This window comes from Phycodurus eques, chromosome 19, assembly GCF_024500275.1.
Source record: "Phycodurus eques isolate BA_2022a chromosome 19, UOR_Pequ_1.1, whole genome shotgun sequence".
NCBI lineage: Eukaryota > Metazoa > Chordata > Actinopteri > Syngnathiformes > Syngnathidae > Phycodurus > Phycodurus eques.
In genome coordinates, this window is record NC_084543.1 from 11,717,663 (window position 1) to 11,736,786 (window position 19,124).

The following is a 19,124-nucleotide window of genomic DNA, read 5'->3' on the forward strand; positions in this document are numbered from 1 at the left end:
GTACAGTAATAAGTAAATAGAATGTAAAGATTATCATTAGTTTAATTTGTCATGTTTTGTGGTGATGGCAAAAACGGAGGACCCCAGCAGACCCTAGCACAGGAAAGCACCGATGCAAGGATGATTTATTTGGAAAAAAAAAAAAAAAAAAAAAAAAGGCAAATGAAGCACGTGGACACAAGCACTAAAATAACAAAGACCAAAAAACAAGCTTCAAAGTAACAAATAAACACTCACCACTACAACACAACAGGGAAACTGGCACGACAGGATTCGGGAAACATGACAAACGACGACGATGATCCAGAAAGGAGGGAAAGAAGCCAGGGAACTAAATACAAGTAAATTGACGAGACAACGAGGCACACCTGGAAAAGACACGAGTGGCCGAAGGGACCTGATTGGTTGAAACAAGGTAGAGGGCTGACGAGAACAGGTAGATAAAAAACAAAACAAATGAGCAGACAAGACATGAGCGTGTGACATGGGAAAAAGTAACAAAGAAGTGAAAATACACACAGCAATTCGGCCGCTCGATTGCCTCTTTCAATGGTCGGGTCGACCAGGACCTTGAACGTAAAAGCTGCATCGCAGGCATGACGTCGCGTTTTCGGTATGTCGAAATACTTCAATGTGTGCGGATTTAATTCAAAAAGTTAACTGACGTATAATAAAATCATGAACAGTCAACACAAACGCAAAGCTGCCAGGATCAGGAAAAAAAATCGTTGTTGTTTAAAGGATATAAGGTCCTGCTTGAGGTTGGAACTTTATGGTAATAATTCTATATTTTTCCCTCAGACTCAATGTGAAAGTGTTTGGTTTTTGTAGAACGAGATATTAATATACAGCATCCCCAAATAAGTTAATTTCAGTTTTTTTTCCTACCCTCCCATCTCCAAATACACAACTCTCTCTCTCTCTGTCTCTTTCTAACTCTCTCCTCCCTCTCTGGCACTGACGAGAGGTAAACAGAGGAGGAGTGCTGCTTGGGTTCCTGAACTGTTGCAGCACTCAGTGGAGCATCCCCCCCCCCCCCCCCCCCCCTCAAACACACACACATTCGCTCACTCACGCACACTCGCGCATTGCACTCGTCACCTCTTAACTGTGCAGGACAGTTGAAAGGAGAAGAAGAAGGTGAAGAGTTGATTATTATTATTATTATTTGAATCAAAAAAAGAAGAGGAGCGTGCAGTTCTCCTGGCCAGCGATGGAGAACACATGAAAAGAAAACAAAGGAAGAACTAAGAGGGGGAAAGATGCTGTTGAGTAAAGTTAGCAAGCGTTTCTAGAGGGAATTTTGAACCTTTGGACTTTTGGGGGAGGACCGAAGAAGACAACACCGAGGGAAAAGGTGAGAGCAGGGATTCAGTTTCTGCTTTCTTTTTTAAAAATGATGACAACGCCCCTGATTTTGCTTCCTTTTGTTTAAATAGACTATATGTACTAAGAGCCACTTGAGTCCAAATTAGTCGTTGTTGCTACTTTTCAATGCGCTCTTGCTGATGTGGTTGTGGTCTTTACACGTATCAATTTGTTTAGCGTCTCATCCACATTCAACATGTGTCTTAGGTCAGTTGAAAAAAACCAAGAGGAGACTTTGTTTGATGCCCCCCCCCTCAATTTGCATTTGACACCCTGAAGTGCAATTTTTGTGTTTAGAATTTTTTTGAAAGGTATCCATTTTTTCGAATGTGTAGACTTGGACTAAAATTGAACTTCTTGCCACTGACATTTTCCTTGTCTTTAATTGTCTTCTAGCTGAAAGCTGCACATTGGACGGCGGGCCCTGTCAGCAGCATGGCACCAGTCCTTCCGCCCCCCCGCCATCTTTTCTTCCTCTTTTACCTCTCTTCCCTAATTACCCAGCCCGGCGTCACTCAAGATCCGTCTGTCACCACGGTGACGGTTACTGAAGACAGCCCCTTCGTCGTCCCTTCCGCACTAGTCAACAAGACAACTCCCACCTATCTGGAGACCACCCAAAACCCCCTTCAAGACACGGGCCTGTCCACTCCCTCCAGTGGAGGCGATGCGGACGACGAGGACGGGCCCCCTGTTGGCGGCACGCGTTGCCAGGGTTACTACGACGTGATGGGCCAGTGGGACCCGCCCTTCAACTGCAACGCCGGTGTCTTTTTGTACTGCTGCGGTACCTGCTTCTATCGCTTCTGCTGCCAGTTCCGCCAGCAGCGGCTGGACCAGCGCATCTGCTCCAACTACGACACGCCCATCTGGGCCAACACCGGCAAGCCCGTGGCCGCCATCACAGAGGGCCAGGAGGACCAGGAGCGTGACCGCACACACCTCATTGTCTACATCATCTGCGGCGTGGTGGCCATCATGGTGCTGGTGGGCATTTTCACCAAACTGGGCCTGGAGAAAAGTCGCGGAGGAGGCGCAGCGGCCATCGCCGCCGCACACGCTGACCTCAACTCCAGGTAGGAGGCATGACAAAAAATGTGTATGTGCGTGTGAGTTGAGAGAATGCAAAGACAAAGAATTTGATGTCATTCAACTGTACAAAACAGCGGACAGCGTAACAACGCTCAATTGCCTGCTGGAGAGGTCAGTCCGACTTGATCTCCACACTTCGGACCGGGAAGCGGTCTACTTATTTATACAGCTGATAGCGTTGCACTCTGTCAGAATGCAACAGTGAGTCGACTGTATGTGCCCGCACACGCATCTGTTTTAGGCATGGTTGGAAAGTTGGAAATTCTCGAAAAAATTATTTGGAATAAATATCTGAAGTTCCAAAGTTTCCCAGTGGGGGAAAATGACATAAATTGACAACTTTACAAGCAAGTTGGAAGCATGCACATTTGAAGGCCTACCAAAAATGTGTGCATGTTTGTTCTCCCTGCGCAAATGCGAAACTAATACGTAGTATATTCAAATGATAATACGTTCAACAGATCGCGGAGAAATAGTTTTGATCGTGGTTTGTCATGGGAACACTGGGACCTGCGATTTGACGAGCAACCAATCCAGGGTGTAGCGCCTCTCACCCAGAGTCAGCTGCGATAGGCTCCAGCTCACCCGCAACCACCCGAGTGAGGACAAGCGGTACAAAAGGATGCCTGGCTGGCTGGGTGGATGCATGGATGGATGGGGAAGCTCTAAATCAAATCAAATTAGGACAACATCCATCCATCCATCCATCCATCCATTCTCAACACCGCTTATCCTGGTTAGGGTCGCGGGACGCTGGAGCCTATCCCAGCTGACTTCGGGCGAACGGCGGACGGCACCCTGAGCTGGTCGCCAGTCAGTCGCAGGGCACATATAGACACGGACAACCATTCGCACTCACGTTCACAACGTCACTGAGTGGGAACTGAACCCACTCGCCTGCACCAAAGTCAGGCGAGTGTACCACTACACCATCAGTGACATTAGGACAACATCAGTATCCAAAATAGCCACTAAAAATCCCATCTGACATTAGGTTGTTACGTTGTGCTTTATGAGTCACAAAATGTTTAATGAGTCACTGATTCGGCGAGTGACTGTGCAGTAAGCAGCAAAGCTGCACATTTTTCCATTTGTAACTCCGTTTCTAATTTCTTTGTTTTGATTTCTCCGTGTGTCTTATTGCCCTACTTTGACTTTCTTTTCCACGTAGCGTTGTATTTCACCCCTTGTGTAACATTTGCTTTGCTTGTAAGCATGACTTATATATGAAATAAAACAAACATTTTGAAGAACACTAATTGAGCTAGCTATCTTTGTCGCAAAAGATTTAAATTTCCCTTGAGGGCGACTTTGTGTGTTGAGATAATAACTCATTACGTGACATTTTTAAAATATATTTTCGAATGCCCTTTTGTGTCTCCGATATGACGCAATTAGATGCTGTTCCGAAAGAAACAAAGGCGATGGGATTAAGTCGGTAGTCTTTATCAGCGGAAGAAAATATGGAGTTTGCAGCGTCCACTGTTCTGGCAGGACAAGATTTTAGCGCACCTGGAAGCAGAATGTCAAAACATGTCTCAATAGAACAAATAAGGTTTAAGAGTATCTAAGGCCTGAGTGATTATTTATTAATGCACGCATTAAAATACATTAAAGCCAGAGCAGTCAAGTCCATGGGTTCCATGTTCCTGAGGAAATGATGGGTACAACCCCTTCGCTTTCATCACAGGCTAAGCTAACCTCCATTCTCTCTCGTTCTTTTCAAACATTTACATACGGTGCCATCTTCACTCACGTGGTCATAAATCATGCTGTGTGTATTCTTCAAAAGTCCTCCAAGCATTTTCCACATCTCGCCCTCAACTATTCTGTTTCCTCTGCTTGCCTCCCTTCCCCTTTCTTCTGAACAAAGTCCTCAAGGCGCCACAGAGCTGATCAAGGCCCAGCGACCTGGTGTCAACCTCTACCATCTTTTTCAGTTAACCTTTCAAGCACCCTGTCTCCTAGCATCACCTTCTTCCATCATCACCTCCTTAATTATCATTCCAAAGACAATTTTGGTAGAGAAACTAGAGATGCTTCTCGTTAATATTTCCCCTACCCTGCTCAAATCAGTGGCCTCTCATTTCAACAGATTAGCCCCTCTCATTGAGATTAAACCAGTTTCTCCAAGATTACAGCTTTACTGTCTCTGGACTCATTTAGTTCATAAGCATGCTGACGGTAATCCCAGCTTCGTGCATCTCACATGTCATATTTACTGTAAGCACTTTAAGTGGTTAAAAAGCATAAATACAGTATGTACATCAGTATGTACAGTATGTACATGTACGCGTAAAATGATTAGCACTCTTGAATCCCCGCAGTTTGCCTCAATCAGCGTTGGAACCAAAAATCCAAAGTGATCCTACACTAAGATTAAACATGCGCACAGATCCACATACCTTCTAGTATGCTACTTCTCAAAACTGGCTTCAGTGTGCTCTTCTTCTGCCCTTATCAGTAAACTTTGTCATTGTTTGTCACCAATTACCTTCCTGCTATGTGTATAGATAGAGAGACAGACAGACACACACAAAACACACGCACACATACGCTGTGATTTATAGTTCAATTAACAACAAGAATGATAGTGATGGCATTTAGGTTGCATGAGCACATGTTGACGTCACCAGAATAGCCACGAGGCGAGATACACCGCTTTTTAAAGTCCAACGTGTGAGGATTCAGCAGAGGTCACATGGTTGCGAGTATGCGGGTGTGTACGCGTGTGTCCACATGCAAATGTGTGCTTTTATGCCTGCCTGGCGAGTCCCAGTGAGACGATCGAGCTGCAGTATTTTTCTTCCCGTGTTTAATTTGGGGGGTGACAGCCATGGAGCTGCAGTATATGTTTGACTGGCTTGCACGTGTGCATGTGCAGTGAGCTTATTAGCCACCATGTTATGCAATGAAGGACAGAGTCACTTAAAGGGTTTGACTGCTGACCCGATTTAAGTCGGACACATACAAAATACTCAATGCAGTACATATGGATGCGTGTGACAAATGCGTGTGATCATGTTTACTCTTGTTCGATTCAAGCTTTTTATTCATTTGTTTGGAAGTTTAAGGGACAACTGTATGCTCCAGTACTTACTGTAATGGCAGAGTCACTCACAATGCAATATTAGAACAACACTATTGATAATGTCACAATACAGCGATTAAGCAATGACGGATACAGTGGAAGAAAGCCATCAACAATACATAACATCTATGTAACTGAAGACGGAAACATTTAGCATACAAAAAAAGTATAGAATTGAAATACTCTCATATCGCTTATAATATTACCATTTTGATGAAAAGCTGATGTCCAGGTTGCATTTATTTCAGAAGCAAGCAAAGAAACATGTTTTGTTTAGATAGTCGTCCTGTTCAATAAATTGCATAGATCTTCTACTATCCTTAATATACTACATGTATACATATATATATTTCTTGCAATTAGTGTTTTTAACTAACAATTCCAATACACTGTATATAGTTATATATATATACATGTGCACAATCTCACAATCTAGAACTATACTGTGTAGTAAGAATGTCAGTATTAAGACACACATACAAATAATTTGGTTTTTTTTTAATAAATCTTGTCTGCAGTTTTTTTCAACAGTTTCCACGATTAATACGTCACTTGGAAAATACTTGATGACGTGTCATTAAGTGATGTGAATTTTGAGCCACATAAATAAACTATCCCAGTTTACGAGGCTCTACAAAAAAAATTCAAATCAAAAACAAAATCTGGTATTTCTGTATAGAACGAAAATAAAAGTCCCTCAGATCCTACGAAATTAACCACTTAGTCTTGTTAGAGGAGAACTTGTTCAAAAGGCGACAATATAATGCGAGCGAGAGCAAATGCAGACCTGATTCATGTGCCGTGCAATCGAACGCTGCCGCCATTGAGCGCATCGACAGAGAGGAAGCGAGCACACGTATTGACACAATCGCTGTCTGGGTTCATCACAGTGAGCAGCCATGTGGTTGCTCTCAAAGTGGATGTTTGTCGTGATGTCAAATAGATGTTTTGCGGTCACGGTGAAGATAAAAAGTTGACACACTTCTGGTCAAAATGACAGGTTTTTGTGATGTAAATGCTGTGCACTTATATAGCGTTTTATCTACGCCATCATGGTGCCCGAAGCGCTTTACAGAGGCTCACATTCAACACACCAATGGCGGCTGCTGCCATGCAAAGGTGACAAAGGTTTTGAAATGATTTCTCTTTGTCTCATTATTTTATATGAATGAAAACCTGGCAGTTTATATCTAATGTGTCTTTTTAAAAAAATGATCCCAGGATGCTATAGTAAAATAGTTAACTATATTATTGATTTACCTGGCGAAATAATCAATTAGTCATACCGTGGGCACAATTTTATCTTATTATTATTATTATTTAACTTATATTGCAGCCATTTGCTAAAATCATTTAAGTTCATTTTTTTCCTCATTAATGTGCGCACAGCACCCCATATTGACAGAAAAAAAAACGGAATTGTTGAATTTTTTGCAGATCTATTAAAAAAGAAAAACTGAAATTTCACACAACCATAAGTATTCAGACCCTTTGCTCAGTATTTAGTAGAAGCACCTTTTGAGCTAATACAGCCACGAGTCTTTTTGGGAATGATGCAACAAGTTTTTCACACCTGGATTTGGGGATCCTCTGCCATTCCTCCTTGCAGATCCTCTGCAGTTCTGTCAGGTTGGATGGTGAACGTTGGTGGGCAGCCATTTTCGGGTCTTTCCAGTGATGCTCAATTGGGTTTAAGTCAGGGCTCTGCCTGGGCCATTCAAGAACAGTCACAGAGTTGCTCTTAAGCCACTCCTTCTGTATTTTAGCTGTGTGCTTAGGATCATTTTCTTGTTGGAAGGTGCACTTTCAACCCAGTCTGAGGTCCTGAGCAGCCAACCAGTCTCCCTGTCCCTGCAGCTGAAAAACACCCCCACAGCATGATGCTGGCACCACCATACTTCACTGTTGGGACTGTACACGACAGGTGATGAGCAGTGCCTGCTTTTCTCCACACATGCCACTTAGAATTAAGGACAAAAAGTTCTATCTTGGTCTCATCAGACCAGAGAATTTTATTTCTCACCATCTTGGAGTCCTTTAGGTGTTTTTTTTTTTTTGGTAGCAAATTGCCCCGTTTGGCCAGACAGCCAGCTCTAGGAAGGGATCTGGTCGTCCCAAACGTCTTCCATTTAAGGATTATGGATGCCACTGTGCTCTAAGGAACCTTAAGTGCAGCAGAATTTTTTTTTGTAACCTTGGCCAGATCTGTGCCTTGCCACAATTCTGTCTCTGAGCTCTTCAGGCAGTTCCTTTGACCTCATGATTCTCATTTTCTATGACATGGGTGTGAGCTGTAAGGTCTTATATAGACAAGGGTGTGGCTTTCCTAATCAAGTCCAATCAGTATAATCAAACACAGCTGGACTCTAATGAAGGTGTAGAACCATCTCAAGGATGATCAGAAGATATGGACAGCACCTGAGTTAAATATATGAGTGTCACAGCAAAGCGTCTGTGTGATATTTCAGTTTTCTTTTTTAATAAATCTGCAAAAATGTCAACAATTCTGTTTTTTTTTTTCTATCAATATGGGGTGCTGTGTGTGCATTATAAGGGGGGAAATGTACTTAAATGTTTTTTCGCAAATGGCTTCAATATAGCAAAGAGTGAAAAATGGAAATGGGTCCGAATATGTTCCGAACCCACTGTATATACTGTGGATGTCTTAAATTTGGGTGCTGGGGAAGAACCAGATTTCTTATTCAAGTATTGAAGTGAAAATGTTTGAGAAACCCGCTAAGAACAAATGACAGCTGCAGTAAAATTCATCTTTATTGTTATTATTTTTGAACAAATGCTCCCCACTAACCAAGAGTGGTTTCACTCGGACCGTATCACTGCCGTCTGTGATCACTGCTCCCTGACGAGCTTTGTCTCCTCTGCTGCTGCCATTTTTTCCAATGACTTCCACGAGAGAAGAAAGACGCACGCCAGGCAACTTACTGAGCTTTAAATGGCTGCCGTGTGAAGAAAAGTATTTAAAAAAACAAAAACAAGAAAAGAGAATGAAAGTTTTCAGCGAGTTACTTACCTCCAGGGGTGGAGCTGTCACTGTCTATCACCTCTCACCTGCCACCACATTGCTGGTTGAAGTTCGTCTTCACATGCATTTATGCTTGCCGGCAAATGTGTTAATGTCGCACGTGAGCGCTTTCCCCATAACTGCAATTCTATACTCTTCCCAATCTGATCACATCTACGTTGACAACTCCCCATCAAATGTGTCAATTTTCTCCCTCAGGCAGCATTATCTCCCTCTCTCCTACTTCTCTTCAGTCTCGCTGAGCTCCACTGGGCACCCCAGAAACACTTCAATGTGGGTCGGCACTTTTCCTTTTTAGCTCTCCGCTTTTGTACGTTTCGAGGCGACGAAAGAATGCTTCACATCTAAACGATTGTCAGCTTTTTATTTTTTTAATGTTAAGGACCAGCATTTTAACATTTTCTTTTTCAAGTTCATAAAAGGGAAGGGGAAAAAAGGATCGAGTACATATGAGTCACACGCAGCAAGACTCTGAGGGCATTCATTTCATCTGTGTCCATTACTTTCACTATAGATACAAAAAAAAAAAACATAGATAAATATGAATTTTATTGGTATGAAGATGAAGAATAATAACTAAAAAGGATTCCTCTGCCAAGGTACCAAAAATGTTACCAATGAATGTATGTAAACTAATTAATTTGAAAATATATATAACAGTGAGTTAGTTTATCAAAGCTGAAATGTATTGAATTTACACAACAAGGTGATGATATCCGTCCATCCGTTTCTACAGCGACTCAAGGTCGCATGAGTTGGAGCCTATCGCAGCTGACTTTGGGCAAGAGGGGGGGGTTTCCCGAGACAAGTCAATCGCAGGGCACAAATACACAAACAGAGACAAAATAAACTATTTCATTTCATTTTTTAAGTTACATCTTTTTGTGTAATCCAGCAGACAAACACATACACGCACAACATCAATAAGACGTGAAAACAATTGTTAGCTGAGATTGAACACACATTTCATCACTGTGTGTTCCACTCACTTTTTCATGAGTCATTTTATTATTTTCTCAATTTGACAACTTTTCAGTGAGTTATGCAGCAGCATCAACGGCTAAATAATAACCCAGGGGAAAAAAACTTGACTTTAAAAGTAAACTAAATGCAAACAAATGCAAGTGAAGGATGGACGCAAATGCTTTTATTCAAGATTATGCGCTGACGGTTGTATGTGCAAACACCTTCATGGACTTTTCTCCGTTTTTGAGATACGGTTGACTCCGCGAGAGAGAAACATGTTACGTACTCTAAGCCGGGTGGTTGTGTGTGCTACTTGGGAAATGTCAAATCACCACACGTGTGTGTCACCATTATTCCTGTTTGTTACGCAGTATTGCTCCATTTTGCATCTACATGCTCAACAGCAGTATGTGCATGACAAACTTGTTGTTTCTAGCTTACTTAGGACCAAAAAGCGCATATATTTGACCGGTTTTAGTTCAAAATCTGTCTCCCTGATTGCCTGAGAGAAATAGAAGTGAGGAAAGTAACTGTGTAAAATCTTAATCACGGGACTTATGACGGGACTAATCCACATTTCTATGGATTTTGTGTGATCTAATGTGAGGCACTTCTGTCATGTGAGGTGACAGGTGTGTAATGACTCCCATTTGAACTGAGTTTAAATTTGATTGGTTCTGAACACAGCCACATCCCAGTTATAAGAGGGTGTGCATATTTGTGCAACCGCATTGTTTCAGTACAGTTTATTTTTAGTTCTCCCTCTCAAGAAAATGTAGTTTTTAGAGGCTATAGGTTACAATCATGGTAGAAATAGTTTTTAAATGATTTATCTTGGGCTCATATGTTTTTGCATCGCAAAAACCTAGCATTTGAACAGGGGTGTGTAGACTTTTTATATCCGCTGTATTGATGTATCGCAAAGTTGATTAATTCATGGCTAAAATGATTCTTATTTTAGTCTTTATTTTATCAGCGAGTGAGACAAATCTCTCTAACCTTTGATGAAGAGACACAGTAGACTACAGAAGAGAACTAAAACGACGGCGAAACGGAGAAAACGTGCCACGGTCACTTTGTGTTTTCACCCGAGCGTTATCTCGAAGTGTCGTGTTTCCAGATAAGCCACATGCCGTCGAGTAGAATTTGGCCAAGATGTGCGGCCGAAGTAGATTATTGCACTGACGGGGGCAACGGCGGACCATCACTGATCTGTCAGTGTGACTTTAAAGTCATAGAGATGAAATAATAACGTATAGTGGCCAAACTACAAGGGCATGTGCATGATGGACGTGCTGAACAAATTTATTAGACCACCACCCAATGCAAGGTTTGTGCCACATCTGCCCTAAATTCACAACATTGGTAATTACCAAAGTTATTTTGTCTGTTTCTGTCATGGTAAATACACCAGGAGCCCTTCAACCGAAAGGATATCTTTATTGTCAACATTAACAAATTAAAAAAATAAAGACTTTTAATGGTTCTGCTTGATTATCCTCGATCATCATTCCTGTTCAAAATTGTCAAATGGTTGAGCGCTCGCTAAAATTGAAAGAGTTCGCATGAAAGCAAATCACGATGCTCGATGTTAAGTCTTGCTAGAACATGATTATCTAATACGTTTGTTAAGCTTCGTATATGCGCGCCATAGCGATCAATAAGGTCTCAACTAATATCGGCTTTTACTCATCAGCGTGTCTGTGTTCTGATGTGGCGGACATTATTGTTATTGATTGTCACAGGGCATTCATGAAGTCTCAACTCCCCGTGGCTGCAATGTGATCCGAGGGTGTGGAAGCGGTTGATCGCACACAGCTGTCAGTCGTGTTGTTACATAACATTTGAAGGTTACGCATGGAGTATGATATGTGAGCGGTTAAAATTTGGTGTGGTTTCCTAAAGCTGGGTTTCATCCTATTGCTGCCAAATATATTGATAACTGGATGTATTGTATTTGGTGATCATTTGTGCAATACTAACATGGACAAGCAGTTGACTGCTCACATAATTTGGAGGCTTATGTACATTCAAAAAGTATTCTGGAGCTACAGTTTGGAAATGTTTTGAAATTATAGCACAAGCAAAGATAAATCGAAAAAACAATCTTTTGAAGCACATCAGCAGTTGCTCTCTTGTGTCATTGCTCTCTATGTTGCTAAAGGCCTACTTTTATATTTCGGGTTGATGGGCTGATCGATGACGGAATGCGTTTTTACATAATTTCCTGGTGTTAGGAAAATGTATATGAAGACATACTGTAGTTAGATATTAAAATGGATGATTTGAATATTGTGCCGTGTCGCTTTCTACACTCTGACACACAAGTGAAAATGCTAGATGTGGAGTATGGCTTAATAGCTGGCTAGTGATAAGGCGATCGATATCGTCACTGGTTTGGATTTAATTTGCAAATACCGTAAGATATTTGTGTCGCTGCCCAGCGTGTCATAAAATTCTAACCAGCCCATAGCACTGCCATTTTCCCTATTTCAAAGGCATCCCCAGAAAGTAGCATGATGCTGAGCCAATGCTCCATAAACACTGCATCGCTCGGGGACAGGTGCACTTTTTGTTGAAGATTAAAAGTCCAAATCAGCAAGTTGTTTGAGCGGCGAGCCAAGAGAGGCGCGTGTGGTGGCCCGAGGCGCTGCATGGCAATGAGTCAGAGAGACTGGAGGAGACGAAGACTAACGCTATGCTTGAAAGAGGAGGAGGAAGAAGAGAAATAGATTTGGGACCAATTTTAGCTTGATGGGGGGAGCAGAAGGAGAAAAGATTGTGCAGGATAAGTGCTTCTGTCGTGCCAAGGCAAATATTTTAAATGGGGCTACTTTGCGTCCAAATTGAATAAAGTCTTTCACTCGCCCCAAAAGGATTGACAGTAAGATGATTAAGATGGGAATTGATTTGAATGAATGAATATAATTTGCTGGTGTAAAAGAGAGCTGCTCACGCTCATCATTCAAGTGGGGCATCCTATCCATGTGTATCTGGGACTATGAATCTCTCCACCGTGAGTGATTTACTGCATGTTATTATGCGAATGCTTTATAAAGGGTCTGCCAATTAAAGTCCATACGCGCTGTATTTCTGTATGAAACAAAAGATATGCATGGTAGTCATTTTATATTTGGCTGATCAGGCAACTTTATCATATCTGATACAGAGACACCTCCATGCCATACGCAAAGTGCCTGCAGCGGTCCCATTTTGGCATCTGTGACACCATTTTCCAATGACATCATTCCTACAACAGACAATCTGGAGAAGATCACGGTCGTGGCCAGTGAGCCACACTTTTCCGCGTTAGTGTTAACAAGATGCCGCTTGCTGTCACTGGCAGCCCGGTTGTAATCTAGGTTTGTGTGTGTGTGTGTGTGTGTGTGTCAGCGTGTGTGCGTGCACGCGCTACTACATGAGCTTCATTAGAAGAACAGAGGCACTACTGTTTGAATTATTGATCAAGAGAGTGAATAGCATCAATGCTAAAATCTGCAAAAAGAGTGCTAATGTGTTTATTACCGTGTGTGTGTGTGTGTGTGTGTGTGTGTACGCGTATGTGTGTGTGTATGCACGCAGAAAACTCTTGATCCAAAAGGACCATATTGCAGGAAAACTTGCCCATATGTTGTACAGCAAAACAAAGCCGCCAGTCAAGTACGACTGGATTTCAGCCTTGAGCGAGTTAAAACACGGACGTTGGAAATGTGCCTCTTGAAATAGATTTTTGGTTTTTTACAGTGCCAAAAGTATTTTCCCCCTTCTCAAGTCCTTGTTTTCTTTGGGGGGCAAATTCAAAACTGTTTGCATTTAAAGTGCTGTGTAAAAGTATCTGCCCCATTTGCAAATTCTTATTTATTTATTTTTTTGCATAGTTTCCCCACTTTGTTTAAGATCATCAAACAAATGTAACTATCAGACAAAGATAACCCAAGTGAACATAAAATGCTGTTTTTAAATGATGAATTTATTTATCAAGGGGGGAAAAAATATTGAAAGCTACTTGGCCCTGTGTGAAAATGATAATAACTAGTTGGCCCATCCTCAGTATCAACAACTGAAATCAAGCATTTTTTATATCTGGCAATTAGTCTTTCACATCTCTGGAGATGTTTTGGCCCACTCTCCCTTGCAGAATTGTTTTAATTCAGCAACACTAGAGGATTTTCCAGCATGAACGGCCTTTTTAAAGTCATGTCACAGCATTTTTATCAGATTCATGACTGGACTTTGACTAGGCCACTCCAAAACCTTTTTTTTTTAAGCCATTCAGAAGGTGACTTGCTGGTGTGTTTTGAATCGTTGTCCTGCTGCAGAGCACAAGTGCGCTTTACCTTGAGGTCACAAACTGATGGCTGAACATTCTCCTTCAGGATTTTCTGGTAAAGAGCAGAATTCATGGTTTCTTCAATCACACCAAGTTGTCCAGGTCCTCAAGAATCGAAGCAACCCCAGACCATCACACTACCACCATGACGTTTGACTCTGTGTCTGATGTTCTTTTTCTGAAATGCTGTGTTACATTTACACCAGATGTAATGAGACACACATTTTCTAAAAGTTCAACTTTGGTCTTGTTAGTCCATCGAATATTCTCCCAAAAATCTTAGGAATCATTCAGATGTTTCGGGCAAAAGTAAGACTAGCATTTATGTTATTTTTGGTCAGCAGTGGTTTTTGCCTTAAAACTCTGCCATGGATGCCATTTTTGCCCAATCTCTTCCTTATTGTTGAGTCATGAACACTGACCTTAACTGAGGCAACGGAGGCCTACATATCTTTAGATGTTGTCCTGGCGTCTTTTGTGATCTCCTGGATGAGTCGCCGCTGTGCTCTCGGGGTGATTTCTGTAGGCCGGCCACTCCAGGGAAGTTTCATCTGTTCCATGTTTTCTCCATTCGTGGATAATGGCTGTCACAGTGGTTTGCTGGAGTCCTAAAGCTTTGGAAATGGCTTTGTAACCCTTTCCAGACTGATAGATGTCAATTTATTTCACGTCTGCTCTTGAATTTCTTTGGATCGTGGCATTTTGTTGCAGCTCTTTCAAATTCATTTTGTCAAATTCTATTTAAGTGATTTCATGATGTTAGGCTTGGATTTGGTCAGTGAAAATGAACTCAACTTTCTAGAAAGTGTGATTAGCCACAGTCGATGCTTGATTGAATGGAGGGGAATTACTTTTTCACACAGGGCCAGGTAAGTTTGAATAGCTTTTTTTCCCTGAATAAATCAATCCATCCCTTTTGTGAATCGCTTATCCACACTCATTTCAAAACTGCATTTTATGTTTACTTGGGTTATCTTTTTCTGATATTTACATTTGTTTGATGATCTTCAACAAAGTGGGGAAACTATGCAAAAAAATAAATAAATAAGAATTTGCGAATGGGGCAGATACTTTTACGCAGCACTTTAATTGTAGCCGCTCTGCAATATTACCACCGATTAAAACAGTAAGGACGACAGGCCAGGAGTGATGAACTTACGGGATCTTGACAAAAGCATAAGCATTCTAAACTAGTTGGAGACAGTCTAATGAAGTTTTGTTGACAGGAGAAGAGAGCAATGCAATTGTCAAGATGTGAGGAGGGCATGACTGATCATTTCTGGTTCAGAATGAGAGATGAGAACGAGGACCTAAGTTCAGTCATTATTGTCAGTAGTCATGAATGCGGACTACGGTTTCTATTGATTCAAAACAAGACTGTTTTATTGCCACCCAGGACACTGACTGACCTGCTGAAGCAACAGGGAGGAGAACTGAGCCCGGTGGAGAACGCCGTGACCAGTTCGCCCAGCGGAGGCAGAGCCAACGGCGTCTCGTCCAGGATGCAGCGCAGCAGGAGCGGTGAGCTAAACGGGAGGGCGTGGACACACACGGGTTGACTGACACGTACAGCAATTTAGTTGATAGCAATAACAATGTCCGAGATGTTTACATGTGTGGTAATGTCACCGAAATGTCTCCAGAATATTCCTTGCACCATGGTAGGTACTGTAATAGTCACATAAGGTGTACCTAATAAAGTGACACTTGCATTTCATGGACCAACAAATATATTCAAGATCCAAAATATACACTACTCACAAAAAGCTAGGAATATGAATCAAACACCTGTTGTGAATTTTGCGATACAGCTCCTTGCTGTGCCAAAAGATCAGAAACATTGAACAGTTAGGGGGGGGGGAACACAAAACATTACAAACACTTGTGTGTCCACTGACGTTATACATCATATTACTATAAACTATAATTAAATAATACCTCTCTGATAGTGTCAGTCATAACAGAGCATTTGTTGTGTTTTTGTTCTACCTAATATTATCGTCAGCATGTGGTTATTTGATGTAACAATCACACAGAAAACTGGATGTATTCTTTCTCGAACGTTATCCTTTTAGTGTCATTTATCGTCAAACTCAACCTATACATGTTCCCTACGCTTCTCGGATACATTTTTTTTTCATGTTATTACATTGTAGGATGTGTCACTCCATTTATTGCTCAGTGCACGAAAGAGCCCCATGACATTTGTTCTTCCTCTCGGCTATACAACACATGTGCTGCATATATTGAAACATACAAACACACACTCAAAAAAGTGGGGGAGTCAAAGTCTGTCACTCTTGTTAGTCCCAGAGGCTTTTTACGCTTTACCTTCCAGCCACACGTCATCAGTCTTTCCATTTTGTATTTAAATCAAGGTTACAGGACTTTGTAGCAGTAAAACCGCAGCTTGTGAGTGTTGGATCAATTGTAAACTGTTCGTTTTTGTAAGTGGAATAACAAGTGTTTACCTGGATAATGTGAGCTTTTCCAATGGTTGCTGATGTTTTTTTTTTATTTTATTTTTTTTATTTTTTATTTTGGGAGGCGAGTGATGGTACCAAGAATGATTAATTATATTATCCTTGCACACAGCATGTCTGAAAAATGTTCTGTGAGTTAACACTGCAGCGTAACTTCCAAAGTGAAAAAAAAAGTAATCTAGTCCATAACACTGATTGACAGCAAACCTGCTGTAATTTTGAAACAATATTTTTTATGCCATTATTTAAATATAATGTATAGTGACTTTATTTGTCACTATACATTATTAAGATAAATGAACCACTCTATAATAGAAACTAAATAAAGTAAAACTATTCAGCATTTGAAGATGACTGACAGATACGTAATGGGGAGAAAACAGTTTACGTAGTTTATCGGTATTCGTACACTTTATTGATTTTATTGATTGGCATCATGTCGCACATTAACTTAAAACAGCCACACTACATACAGACACAATTCATAAGTGATTACTGATCATTTTGGATTTTAAGGGTTGATGTCGTCAGAAGGGAGAGGACAGAGTATCTGTAATATGCTTGCTGCACGTGCAGCATTGCTGGATGACAACACACCCTTTCTTATTACTATGTTAATGTAAGCAGACTAGACCCCTTTAGGCCCCATGTGCTATTTCTTTGCACCAACAACATGTATACAACCCATATGAATGAGGTACAGTATAAGCCACTTGCCAATATAGTATTATAGTGGAGATTAAAACGCATGTGTCGTCTTGTTTTTATTTATGCTAACCAGGTTTATTTTTATTCACTGGTGTTAGTCTCCGTGTGGTCATGTGAGCATGCACGAGAGTTTGTGCATGCGAAGGTGGGGGGCGGGGGGTTCATATGTGAGGCCCCCCGCAGCGTCAAATACTTAGTAAGGAGATTTTCGCAAATTGCTAATGATATGAATAAGACATTTTCAACCCAAGTGCTTCACTGATTACTGCGTACGCTTGAAATGCTTATTTTATAGTCTCCAAATTGCCGGTATTTAAACGCCTCTTAGTCCAGGTTTTTAACGAATTAATAAGATCATAAATACTGATGAAGTCAGTTGGTTTTGGATTTCTCTGGTGTCAATGAGTACCACTGATAGCATATTTTCATTTGTAGTTGTGTTCCCTTTCGTTAAATATGTTGTGAAAAAAACATTTGGAAGTATATCTTCAGATTGGGTATAGTTGGCATTTAACACTCACCAGCCACAACATTTGACGCAAAGGTACATATGAAAACGTAAATATGTTAAGTATTATTGTAGAACCAAATATACTATGCATACTGTATCTACTGTACTGGTACATCTTGGCGGTTGGCTGGCTGCATGTCTTCGTAACCGGAAAATGTCATTTGTGTTGTCAAAGCTTGCGTGCATATGGAATTATTGCTATTGTTAAGTATTATTGTAAAACCACTTACTATTATCAGTATAATTGTCATAGTTGTGGTTTGCAGTGGTGGAGAGCTGTACTGCATTATCCTGAGAGCTGTTTGCAATACAACATAGTCTATGCCTGTACAAGGCCAATCTATTGGAATTTTCGTTACATATGACCACCAGGATATACAATTTTTAAGTGACTGCAGATTCCAAACAAGGTTTTCCAAAGAATATGTAGCGTATAGTGTATATGCTTCATTGTGTCTGTGGTACGACCCTTGATCAGCAGATTTAAGTATAAAGCCTTTTTTGTTGTTGTTATTTTTAGGCATAATTAAGGCCTTAATTTTGGAAAAGACGATCGTGACTGTGGTCAAACTATGTACTGCGAACTATAAACACAATAATATATTCAATATCTCACTGCCATAAAAAAGGGGAAAGTATTGTTTTTCTGTTTGTGCATGGCTTTTATTCGTTTTTGTTGGAAGTACAAGTGCAGTACACTTCAGTATATTCATGTGATATCTTCAGCTGTACAAGATTTTGCACTCTCAGCACTCTTTGAGATGCAACGCTCTGACCTCTGCAGGATTTCTCAGCAATTGGTCTTCTTTTTATTTGATTGCATTTCATTTACACATTTTATTTTGAAGTTAGGTTGAACCAGAGTCTGTAAATTGAGCCATCAGACAAAGTGGAACATTGGATAGATTGCATGGGCTCCAATCAGCTGAGCAGTATTGGTTTTTCCACAGTAGAATAGACAGCAGAGGGTCTTTGGGGGGGGGGGGGATAAAACTAATGCTGATTAAACACACATATGCAGGCTAATTGAGCATGTTTAAATTGATGAGAGGCATGTGGTAAAAGGTCTGCTGACATTCCCCTAAAAAAATAAATTAAAAAAAGTCAGAAACCATTCGAGCCATATAAAGTTTTGAAGGTTTCCGTGAGCTATTAACAGATTAGCGATGTTCAGTTAAGGATAAGAAGCAGAAATATGGTCCAATATTCTCCAGCAAACATGACTCATTGCAGAAAAAAAAGCTGGAAGCGAGAAACAAAAACTGACCTATTTAACGAACACGACTGCAGAAGCAACGTGACAGTTAGAACAGCACATCATCAATACGCACGTTTCACCTTGATTTGAACTTTTAACCCTCAGCAGTTAAGAGCAGTTGCTCTTTGGCAGCTCGTCTAAAAGTCTGTCCACACTCTCAACTCTCAGGTGAGGCTAGAACAGGGCAAACGGCTTCTTGCAAATTAACGATGCCGATGTGAATCTGCGCTCTTGCGCTCCTCTGACGTCTTTGTGACGAACTCAGTACATCACA

At 41.0% G+C, this 19,124-nt stretch overlaps 1 protein-coding gene across 1 annotated transcript in view; it reads left to right on the forward strand.

Moving 5' to 3' along the window:
- Nucleotides 1-1,101: 1,101 nt before the first annotated feature.
- shisa8b (shisa family member 8b) overlaps nucleotides 1,102-19,124 on the forward strand; it is a 28,095-nt gene continuing 10,072 nt past the window's right edge. Inside the window, exons 1-3 of the mRNA XM_061663988.1 lie at nucleotides 1,102-1,357; nucleotides 1,765-2,444; nucleotides 15,287-15,411. Of these exons, the coding sequence (XP_061519972.1) occupies nucleotides 1,804-2,444; nucleotides 15,287-15,411 (766 nt within the window). The 5' untranslated portion in view covers nucleotides 1,102-1,357; nucleotides 1,765-1,803. The remainder of the gene's footprint in view (nucleotides 1,358-1,764; nucleotides 2,445-15,286; nucleotides 15,412-19,124) is intronic.